The sequence below is a fragment of the Coccinella septempunctata genome, chromosome 2 (genome assembly GCF_907165205.1).
Source record: "Coccinella septempunctata chromosome 2, icCocSept1.1, whole genome shotgun sequence".
Classification (NCBI taxonomy): domain Eukaryota; kingdom Metazoa; phylum Arthropoda; class Insecta; order Coleoptera; family Coccinellidae; genus Coccinella; species Coccinella septempunctata.
In genome coordinates, this window is record NC_058190.1 from 4,838,196 (window position 1) to 4,862,457 (window position 24,262).

At 36.3% G+C, this 24,262-nt stretch overlaps 2 protein-coding genes across 4 annotated transcripts in view; one reads left to right on the top strand and one right to left on the bottom strand.

Annotated features, from left to right (window-relative positions):
• Positions 1-1,075: 1,075 nt before the first annotated feature.
• LOC123308814 (testis-expressed protein 9) lies at positions 1,076-10,496 on the top strand. Its single transcript, XM_044891669.1, has 6 exons — positions 1,076-1,249; positions 2,375-2,620; positions 5,332-5,445; positions 5,776-5,970; positions 9,715-9,849; positions 10,241-10,496. The coding sequence occupies exons 1-6, from the start codon at positions 1,148-1,150 to the stop codon at positions 10,319-10,321; spliced, it is 873 nt and encodes a 290-aa protein (XP_044747604.1). The 5' UTR covers positions 1,076-1,147; the 3' UTR covers positions 10,322-10,496.
• A 3,894-nt stretch (positions 10,497-14,390) lies between these two features.
• The window catches only part of LOC123306632 (piwi-like protein Siwi), a 34,457-nt gene continuing 24,585 nt past the window's right edge, over positions 14,391-24,262 (bottom strand). For all 3 annotated transcript variants that reach the window (XM_044888721.1, XM_044888722.1, XM_044888720.1), the window contains 3 exons: positions 22,406-22,776; positions 16,530-17,089; positions 14,391-14,770 (listed from right to left, as the gene is read on the bottom strand). In XM_044888721.1, coding sequence (XP_044744656.1) covers positions 14,503-14,770; positions 16,530-17,089; positions 22,406-22,776 — 1,199 coding nt within the window. In that variant the 3' untranslated portion in view covers positions 14,391-14,502. The remainder of the gene's footprint in view (positions 14,771-16,529; positions 17,090-22,405; positions 22,777-24,262) is intronic.

A 24,262-nucleotide genomic window follows, 5' to 3' on the forward strand; every position in this document is an offset into this window, starting at 1 on the left:
TACACAATAACGTGAAATCAAGAAGCTGAAACTTATTCCGATTGTACTTGTTTTTTGGCAAAAAATTCACATAGAGGGATTTAGTGTGAATGATTCTTCTTGAGGTCAAAAGAAACACTTTTTAGCTTCACCATTTTTTCCGAATCGGCTCGGTTTAACAGATACAAGCTGTTTAAAAACCATAAAAAAATATTTTTAGTTCTATTTCACAAACACTTTTATAGAGTTGAATGAATTTCGGAATATTGTATTTCATTTATTTGATGAATCTTTTTCGAACACCAGATATCACCCACGTCTTCCAGTTTTCTCATTATGACCATTATTTAGTATCATAAAACTATCAAAAATTGAATATTTTTGAAAGTTTTGTGAAATAAAAGTATTCTTCATATTTTCTCGTATAATGCGCCGTTATCGAGTTAATGTGCAAAAATTAAAAATTTCTATGAAATTTGAAAAATTGGGTACTTTGGCTGAATACAAATCTGTTTAACAGAACCACAGATGTGAAGTGTCATAGATTTAGCTAGATATTCTGAAGGTAAATTTGTTTTTCCAGGGTGACACAGCTCATTATGACAACATAAAATGGCTATATCTTGTTATCAGTGGAAAAAAATGGTAAAAAAGTGTTTATTTCGACTTCAAAATTTACTATTATTTGTAAGAGTCTAAGACTCACCCTGTATACTGATGGTTCAACTCAAAATTTAATTTTTTTCCATTTTGTTTGAGCTATTCTCAGGAAATTTGTGAAAATTCACCTTTCAACAATTACAGAAGATACTATAATGTAAATATATATACGATGATTATTCATAAAATGCGTTTTTGGAAAGATGATTCATGATATCATAATTTTTTTCAATTTAATTTCTTCAAGAAAGAAAATTCACGCCGGGTTTCATAAAGCTCGATCGGGGAATCAACGCTTGATTGACGAATAGACGAATTCAGAGTAGAGTATTGTTTGATACTCAGTAGTGGAACCTATGTTTGTAGTATGGAGGGTAGCCTCCATAGTTTGTAGTCAAGCCTCTGTTGCAGAGTTGCTAGGCAACTTTATAATGGCAGGTCCGTAAACTTATTATTTACGATAGACAGTTGCTCAGTGAATCTGTCAAAGATACAATCGAGAATAAAAATGGAATGGGATATTTTGAAGAAAGAACAAGAATACCTACGGGAAAATGAAATTATCGAATCAAAAACGAAGGCTTTGTTAAGAAAGGTCGATGACGCTATGGTATGTGAATTTTTATTTCATCGTAATAATTGTATTTTTTTAAACTAACCAAATTAGTTGAAAGACATGATAGGGATGAAAGCTCTCACATCAGAATATAGCTGTAATTAGTACCCTAAACTTCTTTAATTTGAATTCGACATCCTGTATAATTTCGTAGAGTTTGAAAGACCTCGATATTTCGAATTCGTTTCGCGGAAATAAAATGAGAAATGAATCGCTTCACAAACCTGGTCGAGGAAACAAACTGACACCAGGTAGGATCATTGGCGCACTCCCGCACTCAGGGGAGGCAATTTACGATAGGAGTAACAACGACTACATGCGTATAAAGCACAAAGATCTAATCTGGGAGGAGATTAGCAGAAATTTGGACAAACTATATAAAAACAAAATATTTCCATTTCCTGAATTTGATTTCGAATCCAAAAGTAGGTTCAGCTGATCGGCTGGATCCACATTTCTGTAAGAAATAACTAACTAGGGACACAGCTATCTACAGGCAATATCAATATGTGCGCATTCCCCTATGATTCGCCAGGCTACGCTACTCTCAATATGCGGGCATCATTCAGGCATAGCACAGGAATAGTTTTCCTATGTATATAGTTACTCCGCTATGCTGTGCTAGGCTACACTGCCTTCAATGTGCGGCTAGCCTAAGAATAGCGATAGCCCAGACAGCCACACACCTCTGATGTTTCATCGAATGTAGTGGCAAACGCCGAGGTTTAGCTCTTGAGGCGGACAAAAAAGTTGAATCTATAAGTGTATGGCCATCCTAAGGCGAGCGATAGTGCGTGTGTCTTTGTGTTTAAATCAAACTGTCGGAGCGAATGTTGTCCACATTTTCATTTTGAAGTCGGAAAATCATTGGACCATCCTGTATAAATTCGCCTATTCTTTTACTTCAAAGTGATTTATTTCCTTTTTTTCCAATAATTTTTCCTCAACTAAGTAGTACGAATTTGAAATAACAAAGTCTTTCGAAATCTGCCAATATATACAGGGTGTCCCAGTATCAGTGTAAATTTTCCTGGTTCCATACCGTATCCCAACCTTGTGTATTCATTCATACAGAATTGAATTGAATTGAAAAATGGTGATACAATTTTTCGCTTTCAGAAAATGCAAGAAAATCTGTTAAAGGATTCCAGTGTGAAATTAGATATCTGTAACAGCACCGTACCCCAACAAGCGAAAAAAGTAGAGGATCAGAATATTTCGAAAATTGCCTTGAACGATCCGACCGTACCAAATGAGGAAATCCTTAACGACATGGGCCAGAAAGGTACGCATCATTTTTATAGGGCTAAAATAAAAGCTTTGAAGGAGGAAAATGAGAAGATGCAAGCTGATATGAAAATGATGGTGAGTTTATGAGCACTTTTAATGGGGGCTTCATTCAATCCAAGAAAATAATTGTAAAGTACGTACTTTCTACCTTCAGAGCTTGTAGCATAAATAAAAATAAATGAAAAATTAACACTTGTTGTTCTCCAAAGACTGGAGTATGATATAGTTGTTAGGGTCGCTATAATCATATAGTTGGCTCCGAGGTTGACTCGGACAATTCGGACATTGCTGTCACATCAATTTTCAATGCGAAAAGGTAGGAAGTATATAAATTTATCCACTTTACGCCACAGCCTTCGCACAGATTACAGTGTAATCTGTGAGCCTTAGTGCCGCACTAGACAGAGGAGTAGTAGTAGTATCAAATGTGTGGACGATAACAAATGCGTTCGTAGCACTACAAGGACCATTCCATGTATCTATCAAAGATTATTGATATAAATGATATATGAGGATATATTGAAATATTCTCAGCCTACTATAGAACCAAACAAAATTTCAATGTCAAAATATTTTATTACTCAACATATTTTCCTCTTAATTGGATACATTTATTACAGCGAACCTGCAACGTCTCTAGTCCTCCAGACCTCCATAGCTTTTATTACCTCCTCATTGGAAGAAAATTTACGACATTTTAAACTTTTTTTCAGTTGAGGAAAGAGATGATTCAAACCGTAAATCATGAATTTTTTGCATGGCAACATGAGATTTGTGTGCAGGAGCGTTGTCCTACAAGAATGAAACACCTTTGGAGGGCTTTCCGCGAATTTCTCTTTAATTTTTTCCCGTAGAGTGGTCAGTAATGTTGAATAGTAATCTCCAGTTATTGTTCTACCCTTATCCAAAAAATCAATCATGATGAAAGCAAAAACTTTTCCAGCAAATTTTTGGACACGAAACTTCTTAGGTCTTGGAGAACCAGAGTGTCGCCATTCCATCGATTGTTGCTTTGTTTCTGCATCGTAGAAATGTACCCAAGTCTCATCCATAGTAACAATTCGGTTTAAGAAGTCTACATCGTTTTCAAATTGAGCACAGATCGAACGCGATGCTCCTAACCTTGCACGCTTTTGATCAACATTCAAACATTTGATGGGGATCCATTTTGCAGCAATTTTTCTCATGTCCAAATTGACGTGAACTATATGATGAACGCTTTCGTATGAAATATTCAGTGCTTCAGATATCCGTTTCAGCCCGACGGTTTGATAAATCATGTCATGAATTGCATCGATATTTTCGGGGAGTGACACAGAAACTGGCCTTCCCTATCAGTCATCATCTTCAATAGAAAATCTACCTCTTTTGAAGCTTGCAGTCCAATTTTTCACGGTTGCATACAAAGAACATTGAACATACCCCAAGCAGGGTATTAAGCATATCTTCGTAAATCTGCTCACCTCTTAACCCTTAAATACAGGTACTTGATGATGGCTGGATACTCCAATTTTTCGATTTTCACAATTTCGGTGGACATCTTCTTTCTTTTAATTTATTGCGTAACTTACAACAACAAACTTCACACTGACACTTCTAATGAGTTATTGTTCGTTGCTATGGTAACGCAATATTTTTTTATGCATGGAACTGGTCTAGGCTGACTAGATATCAATACATCCTCGTACATCTCTGAGATAAAAGAGTAGGGGTGCAAGCAGAGTCTCTGGCTGCTAATATACAGGGTGTTTCCTAATTGAATGCCAATATTTTATGGGGTTGATTTTTGGGCCCATTTCAAGAAAAAAACTTCATATGAACATATGTCCTAAACATCTTACCTTTTGAGATACAGGGTGGTAAAGTTTTCATGTATTTAGACAGTCAGTGGCACGCCACTGACTGTATTCAATTATGAGCAGATTTGATCTCTTGAATTTTTCAGTCTGACGCACGGGTTTTATCTAAAAATATAAAATCTACATATGTGTCTGCATATATTGTCATATGTATGTAATAACGATATTGTTATGATCATGCAGAGAAAGAGTTTTTATTTTTTTAAGCGGAAACCGTGAATCGGATTCAAAAAAGTCAGTTGATCAACTTTGGTAAGAAATGATTGGGAATTTCAAAAATAATTTTTATTTCAGGAAACAGCTTTGGCGTACCATCAATGTCTGCCAAAATAGGTAGGTCAAATTACGTACGAACGCCACTGGTGGAAATTTAAAAAAAAAGTTATACATTAAAAAATGCCTCTTGATTCATAGTACATGTATGACCAATTTCATTCAAATATCTGAATGGTATAGTGGTATAGTAGATATTAATAATAAAAATGATTTATTTTTGAAAACTTTACCACCCTGCATCTCAAAAGGTAAGACGTTTAGGATATATGTTCATATAAAGTTTTCTTCTTAAAAGAAGCCCAAAAATCACCCCAATAAATATTGACATTCAATTAGGAATCACCCTGTATATCTCGAAATCTGGGACGCTGATTTTAAAAGAAATGGTATTATTTCATTAAATAACGATTGAAGGATTTCGAAATTTCAATCATGGTTATCGTCTGTAAAAAAAATAAGATACAAATACGAAATTTTACTTTTCATTTTAAATCAAGAACAAAAGGAAATATTAAGATTTGAGGGTAGTCATGTTGGAGGACTAATAAAGGCGGAATTTTTTTTCAATAAACGGAATTTCTATCTGGTATAGTTTGGAAGATAGTAGTGTGGTGACCATCGAATTTATCACCACCTTGCTTTTAATTTCAGAACTCTGAGAGTAAGCAGCTTCAAAAGGACCTCAATCAGTGTTCTGAGGATAAAGATAAATGGTTTCTTCAATATAATTTGGGAAAATCTCAAATCAGTAAGCTAGAAAACCAGGTGAGTCATAATAATTAATTTTGCGACTGTTTGAAAAGTTTTCATTTTTTTCACCAGTTTTTTAAATTTGAGAAATTTAAGTGGTTACTCTTTTGCCAATTTTTTTAAAAGTTTCACAGTTTCAGGTGAATATTCATTTTTAGTGTTTGTAGTTCACTCAAAAAATTTAAAAGATAAATTTCAGTAGAGTATCGATTCGTCGAACTTCAACCACATTCTATAATAGCCGAAACACGTACCTATATAGAAATAGCGCCACTATTGATATATCAGTAGTTTATGTTTGTATGTTATAACATACAAAGCATTTCTGAACTCCCAATATTTCAGCTCTCCCAGTTGAATATGAAACTTCAGTCTAAAGATGCAGAAAACATTGCAATGAAAAAAGAAATAGATATTTTGAAAAGAGAAATCAAGGTCACGACACAGTCTACTAATACCAACGAACTGAAGTTGAACAAAGCTTTAGAGGAAAATGAGAAGAACAAAGCGTTGTTGAAAACGTTAAAAAAGTCAGAGAAGGTAATTAATTGAAAAAAAAATTTATTACTTTGTATTTCAAGGTATATACATTGTCACATTGCCTTTCAAATTACGGGAACGGTTGATGAATAAATAACTCGGTTGGAGAGGATGTTAGGGACAAATATTTATGCAAAAATTTCGGTACTTTAATGGCGGTGGCTACACTATAGTCATATTTAATCTTTGAAAAAAGAAAGATTCGTTCAATCAAAGCATTTAACCTTGGAATGACTTTGACGGTCAAGTCTCACTAAATGCTCACCGTGCTTTTACAACAAGCACGAGTATGTTGACATAGCCATAAATTAATGTGCAGGTTTCTTCAAGCTTTTCTGTTGTTTTTAATCAATTAATTTCAATTTAGTGGGTTTTCTTATATTTTGTATTTTTTTATTTTTCGAGGTTTTGGTAACGTCTTATACCAATGTAAGTATTTTGTCTTAAAGGATGGATAAAATCATAGATATGTTTAGTCTATGAATAAAATTATCATTATCGGATGGCCAGGCAAAAATACAGAAACTTTCTCTGTAATGAACGTGTATTTTTCTGACAAAAATGCACCGTCATTTTAGAATAATCTTTAAGTTTCATTTTAACTGATTTTATTTTGAATTAATTTTGGAGAGAAATATTTCAGTTTCCAATTCAGGATTCCGACATCGTTCGGAATTGTAAACATTCCGCACCGTTTTTATTCCGTTTTCAGTTCTAAAAAACGATGTCGCACCGTATAAAACATCCTGAATTGGAAGATAACAGTGTTTTTTGTTCGCTAGCACAGATAAGTCGAAATTAAGACGTCTTCATCGACGCAAATTTTACCGAATTTCGACGGGGCACATCTGATGTCCGCACCCCCCTGTGGGTATTAAATCAGATGTTCCCCCGCACGTCACTTCACTTACGATTAATTCACTTGATGTTGACTTCTTACGAACCCGAATGATCGCTCCGTGTCGAATTAGTGTCATTAGAAGATTTTTTTCGTTGAGTTTTTCTGCACAATTCAGAATAGAACCTTATTTTTTTTTAACTTCATTTTTATTTGGTGACTGTAAATTTACGAGTGAAAGTGGCCAAACTGAAACCATAGGTAAGACGACACTCCGTCCTTTTTTTATATCATTGGAATTTCAACATCTCTTTCCATCCTTCACTCCCGAGTTTAAGTTCCTCTCCTACTGCCGAAGCACCCCGCTGGCGTGGATACTCAGGGGGTGCAGAACGCACTTTGGAGTGGCTAACCCTCTTTTCTCCCTCGTTGGTCCGACGCTCACCGCTGCTGTTATCGAAGAACCCCGCTGGCGTGGATACTCAAGGGGTGAAGAACGCACCTAGGGGTGAGCTGTCGTAATTCTGTGCTCTCGTATTCCCTAACCTGGCTGAGGTCCGTCAAGTGTGCGTCTTAAGTTCTGGCTGGCGAACGCGTCCGTGAACCCCGTATCGCGTTGAGATCGAATCCTGTTTCATTCCGTTCGTTTTGCCTGTAAATTCACTGATCTCGAGTCTAACACTGTACGAATTTTATAGTTGTGCCATTTGTGTTTCCTTGTACGAGTCCACAAATATAATTTATGTATGTTGATTTTAATTTTCACTGGTTGTCGCTAACACCCCAGACCCCGAGGAACTTTGTCTTCGGCTAGTAGCTACCAGGGTAGGTTTGCTATTTTCCCTTCAAAGAATAGCTGGCGCTCGAGTACCACGAGAAAAAGGAATTACAAATCCTCTTCAATTGAGTTATTTTGCTGTCTATGTAGTCCTATAGAAAGAAAGATATTTTAGAATCTAAGTAGCACCCACCGTTTGAATATTGACTACTGTCTAAACTCAGGCATGGGCAAACTTTTTGAGGGGAGGGCCAGATAAAATGAAAAATTACCTAGGCGGGCCAAAAAAAAATACACATTTTTACAAGTGATTAACTTTTTTTCGATTTTTACATCAAACATGACTAACATCCTAGAAAAGTAAAAAAAATTACAAAAATTAATTATTGTTCGGTAGGATACGAAAGAGTATGTGAAAAATGAAACTGCTTCTAAGAATTGTCCATACTCTGGTAGAAATTAGCCGTGATGATGCTAAAAGCTGGTCACTAAAGGTGCCAACAGATTACTCTGACGTGACGTGGGCCCAAGTCATAATGCGCATTATTCGAAAATCTAATATAGGATTTTTTGCAGAAGCGTTAAATGAGTCAGACGTGACGTTGACACGTGTATTCCTACGTTCCCACATTGCACGCTTTCGCGCAAAATCCGATGTTAGATTTTTGAATCATGCGCATTATGACATGGGCCCACGTCACGTTAGAGTAATCTGTAGCCACATTTATAGTCGGTTGCTTGCGCTGCTATTCATAGTTTCAGAGTGGAAAACACCTGTTCACATAACAATATGCAGTTGTTCCCGAGATATTATGATTATTCATTAAATATGCCCACGATACCAGATTCCGCCCGTCATATTTGGTGCTCCTCCCTCCAGTAGTAATGTTGTAAATATTACTCAAAGGTACTTTGAAGGACTTGATTGTTTGTATCTTGAAATTTTTGAAAAATATGTGATATTTTTGTTGCTCTCATCAATGAAAATCAAAAGGTCAAAAATACTTCGAATTACACAGACGTTGACAACGAACCAAACGAAAATTTTAATGCTTGATTCGCATCACGAGCATAATATCATCATCTCAGTAACCGTGCTGTTGACTGATATAACTCGAGGTCCCAAGCAAATCCAAAATAATTTAGTTTAGAATTGAGAGAACTAGAACACTACACCTATGCTAAGTTGCGCGCAAACTTTGCTAAACTAAAATTAATGTTAGAACCAACAATTAATACCAATCTTAAAGCTCAAAAATTTTCATTTAGAAGGGAACCGTTACTTAATCGATTCAAACTACGCAGAATCAAATAATTGAATTAATTTTCATGTATTAATCACACTTGAATACTGCCTTCATGTTTGGAGCTCAGCAACAAACCGTTCGTTGCAAGTTTTGGATTCCATGCATCACTATTTGTGTTCTGTGATGCAGTCGTTGGAACATCGAAGGCGACTTTTGCTTTTTCTGGGGATTACAAGAAATAATGCCAGCCGCTGCCAGATGCACACGCAGTACTAAGGCTGAGCCTCGAGCACAACTCTATGCAATTTGAATAACAAATTGGTGGACTTTTATTTGAGGGATTCAGGGCTGAAGTGAACCAAGTCCATGTAGCCTAGTTTTGAGATACATGACATAGAAGTTGTTTATCACCAATTAATTCAAAAGTGACTTGAATTGAATGTAAGCATATGCTTATATTCTAACCTAAGTCATGTATCCCAAAACTAGGCTGCATGGACTTGGTTCTCTTCAGCAGCTATGAAGCCCCCATTTATCAGTCCTTCTGCCACCTAATACGTTTCCAGCTAATTTGTCGCCTTCGAAGTATAATCTTCAACATTTTAAGATGATAATAACCAGTACGCAACTTATGCTTTGAGACAACTCGGTATTAGGTGACATTGCTTTTCCTTATCAGGCGGTCAAACTTAGAAAACAAAAAACTGGTGATTGTTTCAAAATCTTGACGCGGGCCGGATTAGACTTTCACGTGGGCCGGACCTGGCCCGCGGGCCGTAGTTTGCCCATGCTTAGTCTAAACACTGAACCAATGCGATTGAGAGCTTGATTCTCAATGAGGTCAAATGAAGAGATGTACCATCGGAAAATTTTTATTTCAGGATTTGAGAGAAGGCCATAAGAAACAAGTTCAAGAGTTGACGTCTATGATACAACAAATAGAAAAGCAAAAGAACGAATTGATTCATGGTTTCAAAAAACAATTACAATTAATAGACAATTTGAAAAAGCAAAAGGTGAGTATTTGTTTGTCCTGAACACAACCGTCTCTATAGATGACTGTGATGGTTTGTAAAGTAGCGAGAAAATGAAAAGCTATATACACAGCAACAACGAAAATCAAGAAAGAAGTATTAGTATTAGTTCATCAATTTTTCACAAAAAATTCATTCTCATCAGTTTCATGAAGACAAGAAAAATGCTATAGAAATCAATAATAATCAATACGAAAGCCAAAAATTTGTTCTATGAAATGAGGTAGAGCCATCTAAAATACAAAATTTATCGATTTTTTCATTAAAACGGAAACATCGCTACAATTCTCGAAATAACGCTCTGATTTCAACATTTAATATTATTTATAATTATAATTAAGATGCTGAAAAATACCTTTTTTATTTATTTCAGACCCATCTAGAAACATTCAATCTTGTTCAAATAGCGGAGGCGGAATTTATGAAAATATTGGACTGGAGGACTGAGAACTGAACAAATTTCTTATGAAATCCGTAATAATTTAGGAGTATTAAATAAATGTACAATTTCAAATTCGATGTTGTGATTTCAATTATACCTATGTGCCTATCTCTTTAGGAACTTATTGTTGTTAGACGGGCGTATCTAACAGAAATATCATCGTAGATCTAAATAGGACATCCATCTAGGAGAGCATCTTTTTTTTATGTTTTTTTTTGTACTATGCTATTTTTTTTTCTCTCTCTTTCTTGATGTTTCATTTTTGGATTGAGTTGAATTGAGTTGTTTTTCTTTTATTCATTATTATATGATGTTATATCTCAATTTATGTACATGTGGATACAGTAGTGGACTTTAAATAGTCCGTTGTATTCCTTATTTCTAATAAATAAATAAATAAAATCTCTTCTAGTAATACATCTCAAAATTTCATCGAGCTTGGTACAACCGTTTAGTCTTGACGAATTTATTTAGTGACTTTTTCGGAATTTGCAGAGGTATTTTTCGAATAGAGGTACACCTGAAACTTATTTCCTAACTCATCCCCCATAGCTAGAGAGGGGTGAAATCGACAACCCTTTTCGACTTTCTACCATAACTTTTCATAAGGCTTCGAATATCATCATTGAAAATTATACGAAAGCCACCTTGATCTTTTCTCGTTGCTTTTAGGATCGAAGTTTTGTAATTTCCAATGTCAATTTGACCAGCTATTACCCATTCAGTCTGTTGTGTGTACCAACTTGATTTTGATTACAATCTAGGATCTAATTTATTCTTTTATGGTAAATGGTAACAGTTAAAATGAAGTTTCCAGAAAAAAATCGTCATTTCAATACATATTTTTTTATGAGCATGAATGAAAAGTTGCAGAAAATGAAAAAGCCTTGTTGATTTCACCCCTCTGTGGGTGGTATATGAAAAAATACATCTGCAAGATTTCATATGTTGATCTGTCCCTCTGAAAAAATAAAATATGTACATCAATTATAATCAAGTCGTCATATTTGAAGTAACGTAACTCTTCAACGGAATGTTCTTGACTCCATAGGAAATTTTCGTCTTATTTTCTTAGATTGATGCCTATTTTGGACTGCTGAATCTATATCCGAATTTATCCTGGGACCCGATTCTGTGTTGAGAAGTATTTCGATATTTTCTTTTGAGTCCAAGTAATCGATTTTAAGCGAATAATAACCCGGTCAGTGGTGAACAATTGCGCTCTTTTTCCTTGTCCTGTTTGGGTCTCCCCGCTGGAAGTACGATTATCTGGCCGGCGTGCAAACCCGTTGGGAGCAGGAAACAGACCGGATGACCCTTTCCCACCACCGTGCCTAACTTTCTCGACCTGAAAGTTTTTCTCGTGGTTTTAAAGCTGAATCCCGACTTCATTGTCCGATAAGTGTGATTCTTGTTTGTCTGGCAAACGAATCCCTCTTTCAATTCTCTCCGTAAATCCACCGCCTACTATTTGTATGTTATTTCGAAAAAAACCCTTTTCGTTGTGTATAGTAGACTGTTTGTTCCTTATTACGAAACAACGAACTCGGACTTTGAGTTTCGGTAGTTGTCGCTAACGTCCCATATAACAAGGAACCTTGCCTTCGACCAAAGATCATAGTTAGGTTAGGTTTCAGTATTTTCCCCGTAGATAGAGGAATCTCTATCTACGATTTTCCCTTTAAAGGATAGCTGGCGCTCGAGATATCCGAGGAAACGTTGGTGGCACCTGTACTGTCATACCTTAAATTACCTTGCGCTGGTCAGTGATGCTTGTAGAATTCTTTTTACTCCGAAGATACTCACGAATGGCAGCACTTTAAAGACACCTAACTACTCTATGGCCGAAAATCGTGATCGTCTGGTTGTGGTAGGACTCCACATTACGTAGGCAACCCAAAGTACTTACCCTGACTACTAATAGAAAAATTGACGAGAGGATGGGAGATTCGAAAGAAAACAACACCTTTAAACCCAAATAAGAAACGTTTAATTCGGGTTTCCTTGGAAACGATTTCCAATGTCATAGCTCTAGGGCGCAGTAGAGAGGAGGAAAAGCTGCGAGAAAACCTCCCCTTAGAACAACAACCATTACATAATATACTATCTAAGGTATGATTTTACGTAGCCACGGCAACAGGTTCAACAGGCGAGAGAAAAATCCCATGTGAAATGCACACTTGGTGGAATCAGTTACATCTACAGCTACCAACTCCTTAATGATGACTCTTAACGGATATTTCAGTGAGATGAATTTCTTTCAGCATACAAAAGTTCTGAATTGGGTAGGGTTCAGGCGGTTGTGGAAAGGATTAGACTCAGATACAAGGGTATCCGGCCTTAGGTTTCAACTCGGATACAACGGCATCCGGCCTAAAGACGCAGATACAACGGCATCCGGCCTAAAGACGCAGATACAACGGCATCCGGCCTAAAGACACAGATACAACGGCATCCGGCCTTGAGGGTTAGAGACGCAGATACAACGGAATCCGGCCTCAGATTTCGACGCAGATACAACGGCATCCGGCCTTGGGGATAAGGAAGGGCAAAATCCACAAAAGTTGTACGTTTGTCCAGTAACACAAATATGAATTATTTCCGCTCTCGGCTATCACCTTCAAATATGTCAGGTATTGACCAAGTCCAGCAGTGAAGAGAAAAATAATAATAATAATGAAAGAAAAGGAAAAATGATAATTAATGGTCCTTAATGCAATTTTACCGTTGGTCGTACCTAAACCTGAGTAATCAAATCATTGGCTTGGCTTCAGCGACATTTACAAGTATTCATAAGGTAGGCACAAAAAAATATGTAGAAATTAATACAATGAATATTACATAACGTAAGCGCATCGACCATAAAACGAGTTGATTATAATTAGTAGCCCTCAAATCATAACTTGAATCGAATTGGAAGCAAAAAGAGATGTCTAAAATGGCGTCTGGCGTCCCCATGACGTGTTCCAAGAAAGAAATACTCAGAAAGTATGTTATAATCTAGAATGAAGAAAATGAGTTATATATACAGGGTCTTTCACGAGGAACCTCACCCATATTTATACGGGAAACTACTGAATGTATTTTCATGAAATTCAGCACTTATAAGTATTTCACGATGCTGATGAAATCTAAAATATTTTCAAGGCATGAGCACCTCCGGTTTTTCCGGAAATGACGTCAACTTCCGTTTTTCAAATCAGACCATTTTTTTATTGCAGAAATAGATTCCTCAGAAAATTTCAAGTTATTTTGATGTAACACTTTTCAGTTTTGGTTGGAAAATTCTCTGAGCGGGAAAATTAGAAAAAAAAAATCGAAAATAGAGCTCCGCTTAAACAAGAATAACTTCGAGGTTTCTGGATGGAAAATTTTCATTTTTGGGATGTTTCAAGATGTAAGATTGATGTATCCACTTTAAAAATCGAAATCGCGATTCATGATACAGGGGGTGAAAAAATCGCTTTCAAAGTTAGGGATGACAAAATCGTGAAAAATCATTTTTTTCAAATTAGAACCCCATTTTTTTTATGGCAGATATTGAATCTACGTTAAAAAATAATGTGAGTGTATGCATCACACCCTTACCCTAAAGTGGATATTTTCTGAGTTATCCACAAAAAACTGTTTTTCGTCTTGAATTTTCAGCTATTTCTTTTCCCTTCACGCCAAAAAGATGAAATTTTCAGGAACGAGTCCGTAAAGGGCAGTCGTTATGGCAATAGTGGAAAAAGCAGTCCACAACAAACCTCATTATAAAAGTGGCTATATCTTTTCATCTAGGACGAATCGGAAAAAATTTTCATCATCCTGTATAGTTTTGTGGCGCTAAGTATGGAATAAGGATAAATTTGAATGGCACAAAGTAGCACAAACCTAGCTTCAGCATAAAAAATAGCAGTGTGCCACTACCTTAATAGGGGTAAAATTGTTCTTGCCTCAATGTCTTCCAGATGTTCCAGAGAATTCTTTCCTCGATATTTGCCAAAGTCAAAAAGCTGGACCACTCACGATTCACCATGTAACACGTATTTATTTATTCAAGGGCCAATATGAAGCCGACAATAATAAAACAAAATTCTAAGGTTTGAACATTTTATTAAAAATAAAAAACAAAACTTTTTCTCAAACGCCTACTAACTAATAAAGAATTCTCAAGGTACAAAAATATAAATCAGAAAAAGGAAATCAATTTATAAAAAGTAAAGCAATGTTTCCAGGCTAGGATGAGCCGCTCTATGAAGGCTCTGAGACGTCAAGAAGGCCAGTTTATGGGCATACTGACAAGGAGCGGGAACTCTTATTGTTCCACTCCAGTTGAAGTATAAATGGCACATTTTGTAAGTCATCACCTGTATCTTGTCAGGACTAATACCGAAACTGTCGAAGTCAATAATATTAAAGCTTGTCGGGGTAACTGTTCCTTGGTTAACGCATTGACTCACCAAAAAGAAGTCAAATCTGAAAAAAAATTATTTATATATTATTAAACAGATAAATGGAAGATAAACTGCTTCACAAGAGATAGGGATATCGTATTCAATCGTTTTTATAAGTATGTAATCTTCGAAACTCAATAACTTGAATCGATCCAATAAAAATCAGTATACGTTTAGTCAATCAAGGTCGCCTTTTTTCTGAAGTTTGGTTCTTTGCATATGCTTCATGAATATTCTTATTTTGAAATGAAGTCAGTTTATCAACGGCTTCGATTTGAAACCAGTTTGCTGAAAATTCCAAGACGTAAATTAAGAAACGCTGAGGCTAATAGGGCTATCGGAATGCTACAGGGTGGCCTAACTCAGGTTGTTGTAGCGGAAAGGCTCCAAGTCAGCCAAAGTCTTATATCTCGACTTTGGAATAGGTTCAGAGAGACAGTTTTCGTGTTGGAAAGACCAAGGCATGGTGGGCAACGAAAAACAACACCTGCTCAGGATTGTTTCATCACCGTTTCGGCGAGAAGAAACCCTACATCTACGTGTAGAATGCTACGGAATACTCTTCAAAATGCAGATGGTGTCTAAGTTTCCATCGAAACCATCAGACGACGTTTGAGAGAAGTGAATCTAGGTTCTAGACGTCCATTAAGAGGAGTTCCATTAACACGTGACCATAAGCGTCAAAGACTGGAATGGGCAAGGCAACATATCAATTGGAACGATCAATCGAGTAGTGTCCTTTTCACTGATGAATCCAGATATGGACGATTTTCAGATTCTCGAAGAATAAGGGTATGGACAATCCCACGCATACCCCGTAATCGTCGCCATGTCCAAGAAGTCCATCCATTCCGAGGGGGTAGTGTTATGGTATGGGCCGGGATATGTTTCAACGGGCGCACAGATCTACACAGTTGTCCTGGGAATATGACCGCCCTACACTATAGGGAGCATGTCATTGACAATGTTGTGCCAAATTTTCACGCTGCTATTGATGAAACTTTTCAATTTCTAGGCGATAACGCTAGACCGTACCGTGCAGCCATAGTTGAGAATGCGCGCGAGGAGCTTGGTATTCCACATTTACCAATACCACCGCACTTACCAGATGTGAATTGCATAAAACATGCATAGGATATGCTCCAAAGAAGATTAGATAATCAGCAACCTACCCCAGAATCCTTAAATGATCTGAGGGAGCTTCTGTCCCGTTTATGGAACCAAATTCCTCAAAAAATGTTCAACAATAACCTCGTGTGTAGTATGCAAAGAAGATGTCGAGCTGTTATTGATGCCCGTGGAGGCCATACATTGTATTGATAGTCTTAAAATGCTTGAATTCTCTGGGAATAAAATTTCGTTATTTTACTCGATTTTTCTTAACCACCCTGTATACGCTGCAGACCTACAGGCTAAAATTAATTTGCAACTTGAAATCATATAATATTAATATGAATTTTCATCACAAAAATCCTATTTCAACTATATTTTTTTGCAATTTGAGTCAATATCCCTATGTGGAGCAATTTATTACTTGAAAAAAAAAATAGACACATGGAGTTAGAATTTGTTCTTTTAAAACGTCTACGGTGATTTTTCTCCAAGTCACAGTATATTGAAAATCACCTAATTTTTTTTCTGGTCATAATTTTTAACATAGTGTGCATGGATTTAGATAGAAATTTACCTATATTTAAAAATTAGTTTTTATACATAAATTTTTAACACAAATCAACTCATTGGAATCAAATGAAAGTAGAACAAATAAAATACATGCTCACCTTTGAGGTAAAGTGATGGTGTTATCTACAACTGTACCAGGTGGAGGATTCTGATCACCGTAGAAAAGTCTAGTGTTTATCCTCTTCGTCACTATTATAGTGCAGATCTTGAGAGATTTTTCCTCCGGATAATGCTTCTCCCTGAGCTTGGCCTTGATAATGTTTACCTCATTATCGTGAACATAGGGAATTTGTCCATCTCCGACACCGTCACGATAAATCAATATCCTAACAGGCAGTTTTCCGTTAATTTTTCTATACATATCACATGCGTTGCATAAAAATGCGGCAAAGTTGTGCGACAGTTCCTCAGCGTACGCGTGCTCTGACACTTGCGAGTAATATCTACTGAGGATGTTGTTCATCGATGCCACCATCCCACCGAACGATTTCGTTTTCTGTATGGTATCTCTGCATACATCGTATCCAACTACCATCACGTCGTTCAATGGGACGCCGATGCTCCATGGCGTACCACCAAGTTTGCAGTTCATCTGTATTGCTATCTTACTAGCAATCGACATGATACCTTTGGCGCGGAACTGTTTCTCCAATATAACCTGAAAATGGAAGTAAAACAAATGTGTAACAACATTAATAGTGCTACATAAACAGGGGTATTTTTTGGTAAGCCAATATCTATATTAATAGAAGAGGATCTATGGTTTACTTCAAAATGCTCTATTGTTCAAACGATCGCACCAAATTGGACAATTCTTTTTTTGTTGTGTTTATTATTGTTAGGGCAAGGTTTATATAACAAAATATTCCCAAAAAAATGTACAGAACAGAAAAAAAGGCATTCCTTTTTCTTACGACCAATCGAGCAATCACGATGAGTTAGTTATTATCATCTACCCTAGAAATAATTTAAATGGCAAAACTAGGTTTGCCGGGTCAGCTAGTCTTGATTATTAACTGAAGGGCAAAATCTTCTCGATAAAGAATTTCTCAACCTATTTATCCACGACCGATGCATGAAGTGATCGTTGATCATTATAGTTGGGGAGCCGACGATGCTGAATCGGGATTTACTAGAGCGTCGTGGAGACCTAGTGGATTTTGAAGATTAGATGGTAGAAAGAAAAAAAAGGTTCTATGATGTATGTACTTTCAGCGGTGGGGAAAGCGTCTGCAGGGTCTCAAAGATGTAAAAAAAAATCGTCAGGTGTACATACTCGAGTGTGTCAGATTAAGATACTCTATATGCCCTACGTGTCTCTGATAATGAATTCATGCTTATCTGACAGTTTGCGCGGTGGGATTAGCCGTACGGAAGAGTTGAAAATGGCAAAAAAAAATTTTTTTTACAGCGTGTTAGATTTTTGGGGGATATGTTGCTTGGACCCAAAGGAAGCTACCTTTTTAAGGGACTGACAATTTGGACGTGACGGAAGGTCACTGCAGTCCTTTGAAAATGTAAAAAAAAAATCGTTACTTGTACATACTCGAGCGTGTCAGATTTTCATACAGATGGTTAATATCTCGGTGTTGTAGACGTTTGGACCCATTAATCTGACACTATTCAGGGGAAGGTTTTCTTAATCTGACACTTTGAAGATGATAAAAATCCTTTTTTTTTTTCGAATATTCCCCTGCCTGTTCCTCTAATCGTTTTTGTATTCATTATGAAAGTTGTAGATGTTAAAATTCTACACAACTTTTGTCTGAAGTAATTTTACATACTCTTAAACGTTCTCGAGTTAGAGGGCAATAAGGGCGAGGAGCTTAGCCACACATGCGAAAGGGCAAGGTCAATGTTGAATCCCAGTCTAATCTACAATTGTCAAAATGACAAGGTATTTCTATGATGACAATTTCGAAATTAGTCACGAACATTTTAGTGTTTTCTCTGACTGAATCTTAGAATGTACTATTTTTCAACGAGTCAATTTTCGCTTCAGCATGTATCGCTAAACACCTCGCATTAATCGCCATATATCTCAAAAACGTTTGAACGTAGAAAAAATTGCTACGGACAAAATTTGTAGAAAATGTTATGCTCTACAACTTTTATACTGAATGCGGAAAAGATTCGAAGCCCAGGGGAGGAGACAATTAAAAAAAAAAAAACACTTTCCGTGACCTTTATGGCCAATTTTTGATGTTTCGGCTTGCTATTTTTTCGTTATTCTTGAATCATTAGCTTCAAATTAAGAAAAAAGCCACCGCGCTCGAGAATGAACAAGCGACATTTTCTTTGAAACTTTGGCAGCCCTCTTTCTTTCAATTTATTGCGTAATGGGGAATACTCCTGACGAAAATGATGTATTATTTATGAAATATCTCTGAAACGTCACATTTTGAAATAACCATTTCAACCGTTTCCAAAAAAACAATTATTTTAGGCACTTAAAAATGAAAAATAAAAATGGGTATTTAAAGTTTAAAGCGTTTAGTGAGAATTGCACAAGCTGGCAACATCGACTGAAATATGCCTTGATAATAAAGGACAACAAATGCATTATCTTGATGAGATAGACAAAGATGGCTGTCTATGAAGTCTGCGAAGAACGAGGAAGTTCGTAAAATTTTATGGGATTTTTATGACCGGTTGCTGTTGAGGCTCACCAGTGAGTAGGCGCCTGTAGATCAACAGCTGATCGGACATTGTTCTTTTCATTGTCTTTTGTGCGCTGTTGCCAAATCATAAACTCCGCACAAAGCGATTTAAATTTTAAAACCCCATATTTGAAGGATGATTCTGAATAGTTTCCGCGGTGAATTTGAAAAAATCATGAATGAAACTCATAATTATTCAGTTTAAAATTGCATATGCAGTGATAACCGAAATTTAGGAGAATTCCCCATTCTGGTTTACTGTTTTGACCTCAAACTTCACACTGACACTTTTAATGAGTTATTGTTCGTTGCTATGGTAACGCGATATTTTTTTATGCAAGGAACTGGTCTAGGCTAACTGGATATCAATACATCCTCGTATGATTTTATTGAAGTTATAGATGTTTCAGCTCATAATTTTTTCGAAAAATTTTGAACGATTCCATCATTCAGATAGACTCCCTCAGCGTCGTGGATCCGCAAAGTACTGCGGAAATAATGGAGCTCGGATAACTTAAAAATTTCGATATGCGTATTAACCTGAAAAATGAAATCGAGCTCAATAGCTCTAAAACCGTGAATTTTAGGGCGTCGACAAAAAAAATTTCGAAAATTGAAGGACCTTGTGTTTACGATTTCCACGGAAAACTGATAAGACTCCCTCAACGTCTGGGTTCCGCAAAATCCTACCGAACTTAGTCTCGATAGCTCCAAGAACGTGACAATTTTTTAATTGATTCTGCATCTATACTGCATACATATTTATTTTAGCACTCGGTTCGCCTTGAAATAATTTTCTCAAGTTTTTGTAACTATACTTCATTCACTTTTATTTTAGCAGTCGGTTGGCCATGGAAATTTGACACATTTCACTCTGTATAGTACGAAAATGTGAGGTTATGAAGCTTGTCAAAACATTTTTGGGTTTTAAATCAACGCTATGTTGCCCGTTCTACGTAAAAGTTTCTGTTATTACGTATTTTATCACAACGTCGAATCTCTTCGGAAAATATGTGACGAACATAATTGAAGTTTATACAAACTGATTGAAGGCATACCAAATCAAGTTATTTGCATGGAAAATACAAGAGATCAGTATAATATCATAATATGCACTAGCTTGAGAAGAGTTAATGTTCGTTATCTTCTTTGGCTTGCATCATTTCTAGATTTCAAAAATATTAATCCGAAGATGAAATGCATATGATGCAGTGGTTGGGAATGGGTATCTCCCGAAGGAATTAATTAAAAAAGGGACAGGGTTTCAGGAAGTGCTATTTAGAATTCAGGTCCGCTCATTCAAATAGTTATACCATACCCTGATATTCTAAAATCCACATAATTACAAGAATGTTAAATTCTTCAACAAAAGTCATCTTGCATCAATATAAGTAAAAGGTATCGAAGGAAGTTTCAAGTTAAGATGAACTTCACCTTTGAACAAAAATTTTACATGAATAAAAAAGTAACAGGGCAACTTCCGTGTATTTGTGGCTATTCATCTTAATACGTTGATGTAATAATAATAATTAGGTATTTATTAGTACCTTAAGACATTTACATTGTATAGGACAAGTCAAATGAAAAATATAAAAATCCATTTTAGGGAACTTATTCTCCGATGACATTTATCGAAAATCGAATGTAAGCTTTTCGCATTAATTCACTCAAACATAAAATTCTCAAATGCCACCACTTTTTGGGTCTCCCAATAGAAGGAAATTCTTTGTCATCCTCTTCATTCACAATCTTTTTGATTGTGGAAATATCCAGCTGAAATATAAGTCGTTTAGATTCAGATAAAACATTATGTAAATTCTCTTACATTGAATATGTTCGCTACCGTCTGACGTATTGTGGATTTTAGAATATGGTATAACTATTTGAATGAGCGGACCTGAATTCTAAATAGCACTTCCTGAAACCCTGTCTCTTTTTTCTTTTTCGGCATTTTCGTAATAAAAATTGATATTAGTTGTGGCAACAGCGTTATGACATTAACGACATTTCATGAGTGCCAACCTAACTTCGTTCTAGTTACAAAAACTTGAGAAAATTATTTCATGGCCAACCGACTGCTAAAATAAATTTGAATGAAGTATAGAACGGAGTAAGGTTGGCACTCATGAAATGTCGTTAATGTCATAATGCCGTTGCCACAACTAATATCAATTTTTATTACGAAAATGCCGAAAGTGATTGAAAAAAAAAGACTATTTAGAATTCAGGTCCTCTCATTCAAATAGTTATACCCCGATATTCTAAAATCCACAATACGTCAGACGGTAGCGAACATATTCAATGTAAGAGAATTTATTTAATGTTTCATATGAATCTAAACGACTTATATTTCAGCTGAATATTTCCACAATCAGAAAGATTCTGAATGAAGAGGATAACAAAGAATTTCCGTCTATTGGGAGACCCAATAAAGTGGTGGCATTTGAGAATTTTATGTTTGAGTGAATTAATGCGAAAAGTTTACTAGAGGATTTTCGATTAATGTCATCGTAGAATAAGTTCGCGAAAATTGATTTTTCTATTTTTCATTTGACTTGTCCAATACATTGTAAATGTCTTAAGGTAACAATAAATTCCTAATTATTATTATTATATCAATGTATTACGATGAACAGCGACAAATATGCGCGCCAGTTGTCCTGTTCATTGTTTATCCATGTGAAATTTTTGTTCAAACGTGATGTTCATCATGACTTGAAACTTCCTTTAATTTCTTTTACTTCTATTGATGCACGATGATTTTTCTTGAAGAATATAACATTCTTGTAATTATCTGTTAATTCCTTCGGGAGATATCCAATCCCAACCACTGCATCATATGCATTTCGTCTTCAGGTTAATATTTTTGAAATCTACAACTGATGTAACGTATTCAAACTTTAGCCAAAGAAGATAACGAACATCAACTCTCCTCAAGCTAGTGCATATTATGATATTATACTGATCTCTTGTATTTTCCATGCAAATAACTGGATTTGGTATGCCTTCAATCAGTTTGTATAAATTTCAATTATGTTCGTCACATATTTTCCGAAGAGATTCGACATTGTGATAAAAAACGTAATAACAGTAACTTTTACGTAGAATGGGCAACATAGCGTTGATTAAAAACCCAAAAATGTTTTGACAAGTGTCATAACCCCACATTTCCGTACTATACAGAGTGAAATGTGTCAAATTTCCATGGCCAACAGACTACTAAAATAAAAGTGAATGGACGCCCTCCGAGACGGATTTCTCGATAACTTTTTTTTTCTAGATATAAGGGGACGACAACAAGAATGTTCATTTACCTGGGAAGGAATTCCTCTGTCGACGGTACACCTCTTCTTGATCGCGTTATACCTCTCGGAATTTTTGTTGGGCACGATGGCTATGATTAGCGTCATGACTCCTTTCTGTATCCTAACGTTATCTATGGCGTTCAGGTAATCCGGTACGCCCGCCCTGCCGATGTTCTCAATGGTGAACCTGGGCATCCTCCAGCCCATTCCACCGGCCGCCTTCGCTATCGCGCCGATGAAATTTTGGGTGTCCTTGCAGTTGGGATGGAGCACGATCAGCTGGTCGAATTGGGCCAGGTCGAGCATGCCCGATTTACAGCTGTTCATCCAGTCGGCTTTGTGGCTAGTCGGCGTCTTCATCGTTTGGCTTACTTGGATCACTGCAAATAAATGCGTGTAATTTAGATTTGTGTGAAAAATCATGTATAATTTCGTAGATGAACCGATTCATTTCATGGGCGAAGTTGGCCAATAACTTTATGAAGAAAAATTTTTTGAACTGAATTGTACAGGGTGGGCAAATTTCGATGTTTTAGCACTACAGCTTTTAAACCAGAGGAGATAGACAAAATTTGATACCCTATTCTCGTTCTCTTTTTCTGAGAAACTTACAATAGTAGTAGTGATTTTTGGCCACCTTCTTTTGTTATCTAGTTATAAGCGAAAATTGGAAAAATGGCGATTTCGAAATAAATTTATATCTCAGCTAATACCGATGATAGAGCTCTGAAATTGAAACATTATACAGGCACTTTTTTTACGTACAATCCAGTGACTGCGATTTTTTGAATGCTTAATTTTTACTGATTTCAAAAATATATAACATCATATGGTTTGTATCAATATAAATAATATTGATAGAAAATGGTCAAATCCACTTTTTCTCAATATTTCTATGGTTTCAACTTTCGACGAACACAGAAAAATAGTTTCCTATAACAAAAGCAGTCTCCTTCCGGCAATGTAATTCTTTCTATGCTTTTTACCAATTTTCACAAGATTTGAATCAGATATATTTCATAAATTTTCATTTTAATGAAAGGACTTATGGAAGGAGACAGTGGTAATCATACGATGCTATATTTTTCTATGCTCATCGAAAGTTGAAACCATAGAAATATTGAGAAAAAAGGTTTTTGACCATTTTCTATTATTTATATTGATACAGACCATATGATGTTACATATTTTTGAAATCAGTAAAAATTAAGCTTTCAAAAAATTGCACAGAAATCTGATGTTCCCATTCAATTAGGAATTTACAGAGCAAAACGGACGGAATGAAACAGGGGATCCGATCTCAAACGTTATACGGGGGTTTACGGACCTGTTCGCCAGCCAGAACCTAAGACGCACACTTAACGGACAAGTATTGGACCTCAGCCAGGTTAGGGGATGAAATAAGACGGCACAGACTCACGATAGCTCACCCCTAGGTGCGTTCTGCACCCCCTGAGTATCCACGCCAGCGGGATGCTTCAGCAGTAAGAGTGGAACTTAAACCGGGGTAGTAAGGGGTGGAGGAAGTTTTTCGCCACTCCAAAGTGCGTTTTGCACACCCTGAGTATCCACGCCAGCGGGGTGCTTTACTAGTAGTAGGAGTGGAGCTTAAATTGTGGTACAGGAAGGGTGGAAAGGGAGGCTGAAGTTCCAACAATATAAAAAGACGGAGTGTCGTCTTACCTATGGTTTCGGTACGGGCACTTGCACTCGGAAATTTAAAAACCACCAAACAAAAGTGAAGCAAAAGAAAATTATTTTTACAACAAGTGAGTTGAATGAATGTTTATTCATAAGAGGAAAGTTTAACCCACGAGCCCGTAGGGAGAGTGGGTTCATTTCTTCGAGTGAATATACATTTTTAACT

Bases quoted from the DNA above. Each gene is read 5' to 3' on its own strand.
- LOC123308814 (XM_044891669.1), top strand. From the start codon at position 1,148: ATGGAATGGGATATTTTGAAGAAAGAACAAGAATACCTACGGGAAAAT. The intron at 2,621-5,331 runs GTGAGTTTATGA...TTTTAATTTCAG, and splicing joins AAGCTGATATGAAAATGATG to AACTCTGAGAGTAAGCAGCT. The intron at 5,971-9,714 runs GTAATTAATTGA...TTTTTATTTCAG, and splicing joins CGTTAAAAAAGTCAGAGAAG to GATTTGAGAGAAGGCCATAA.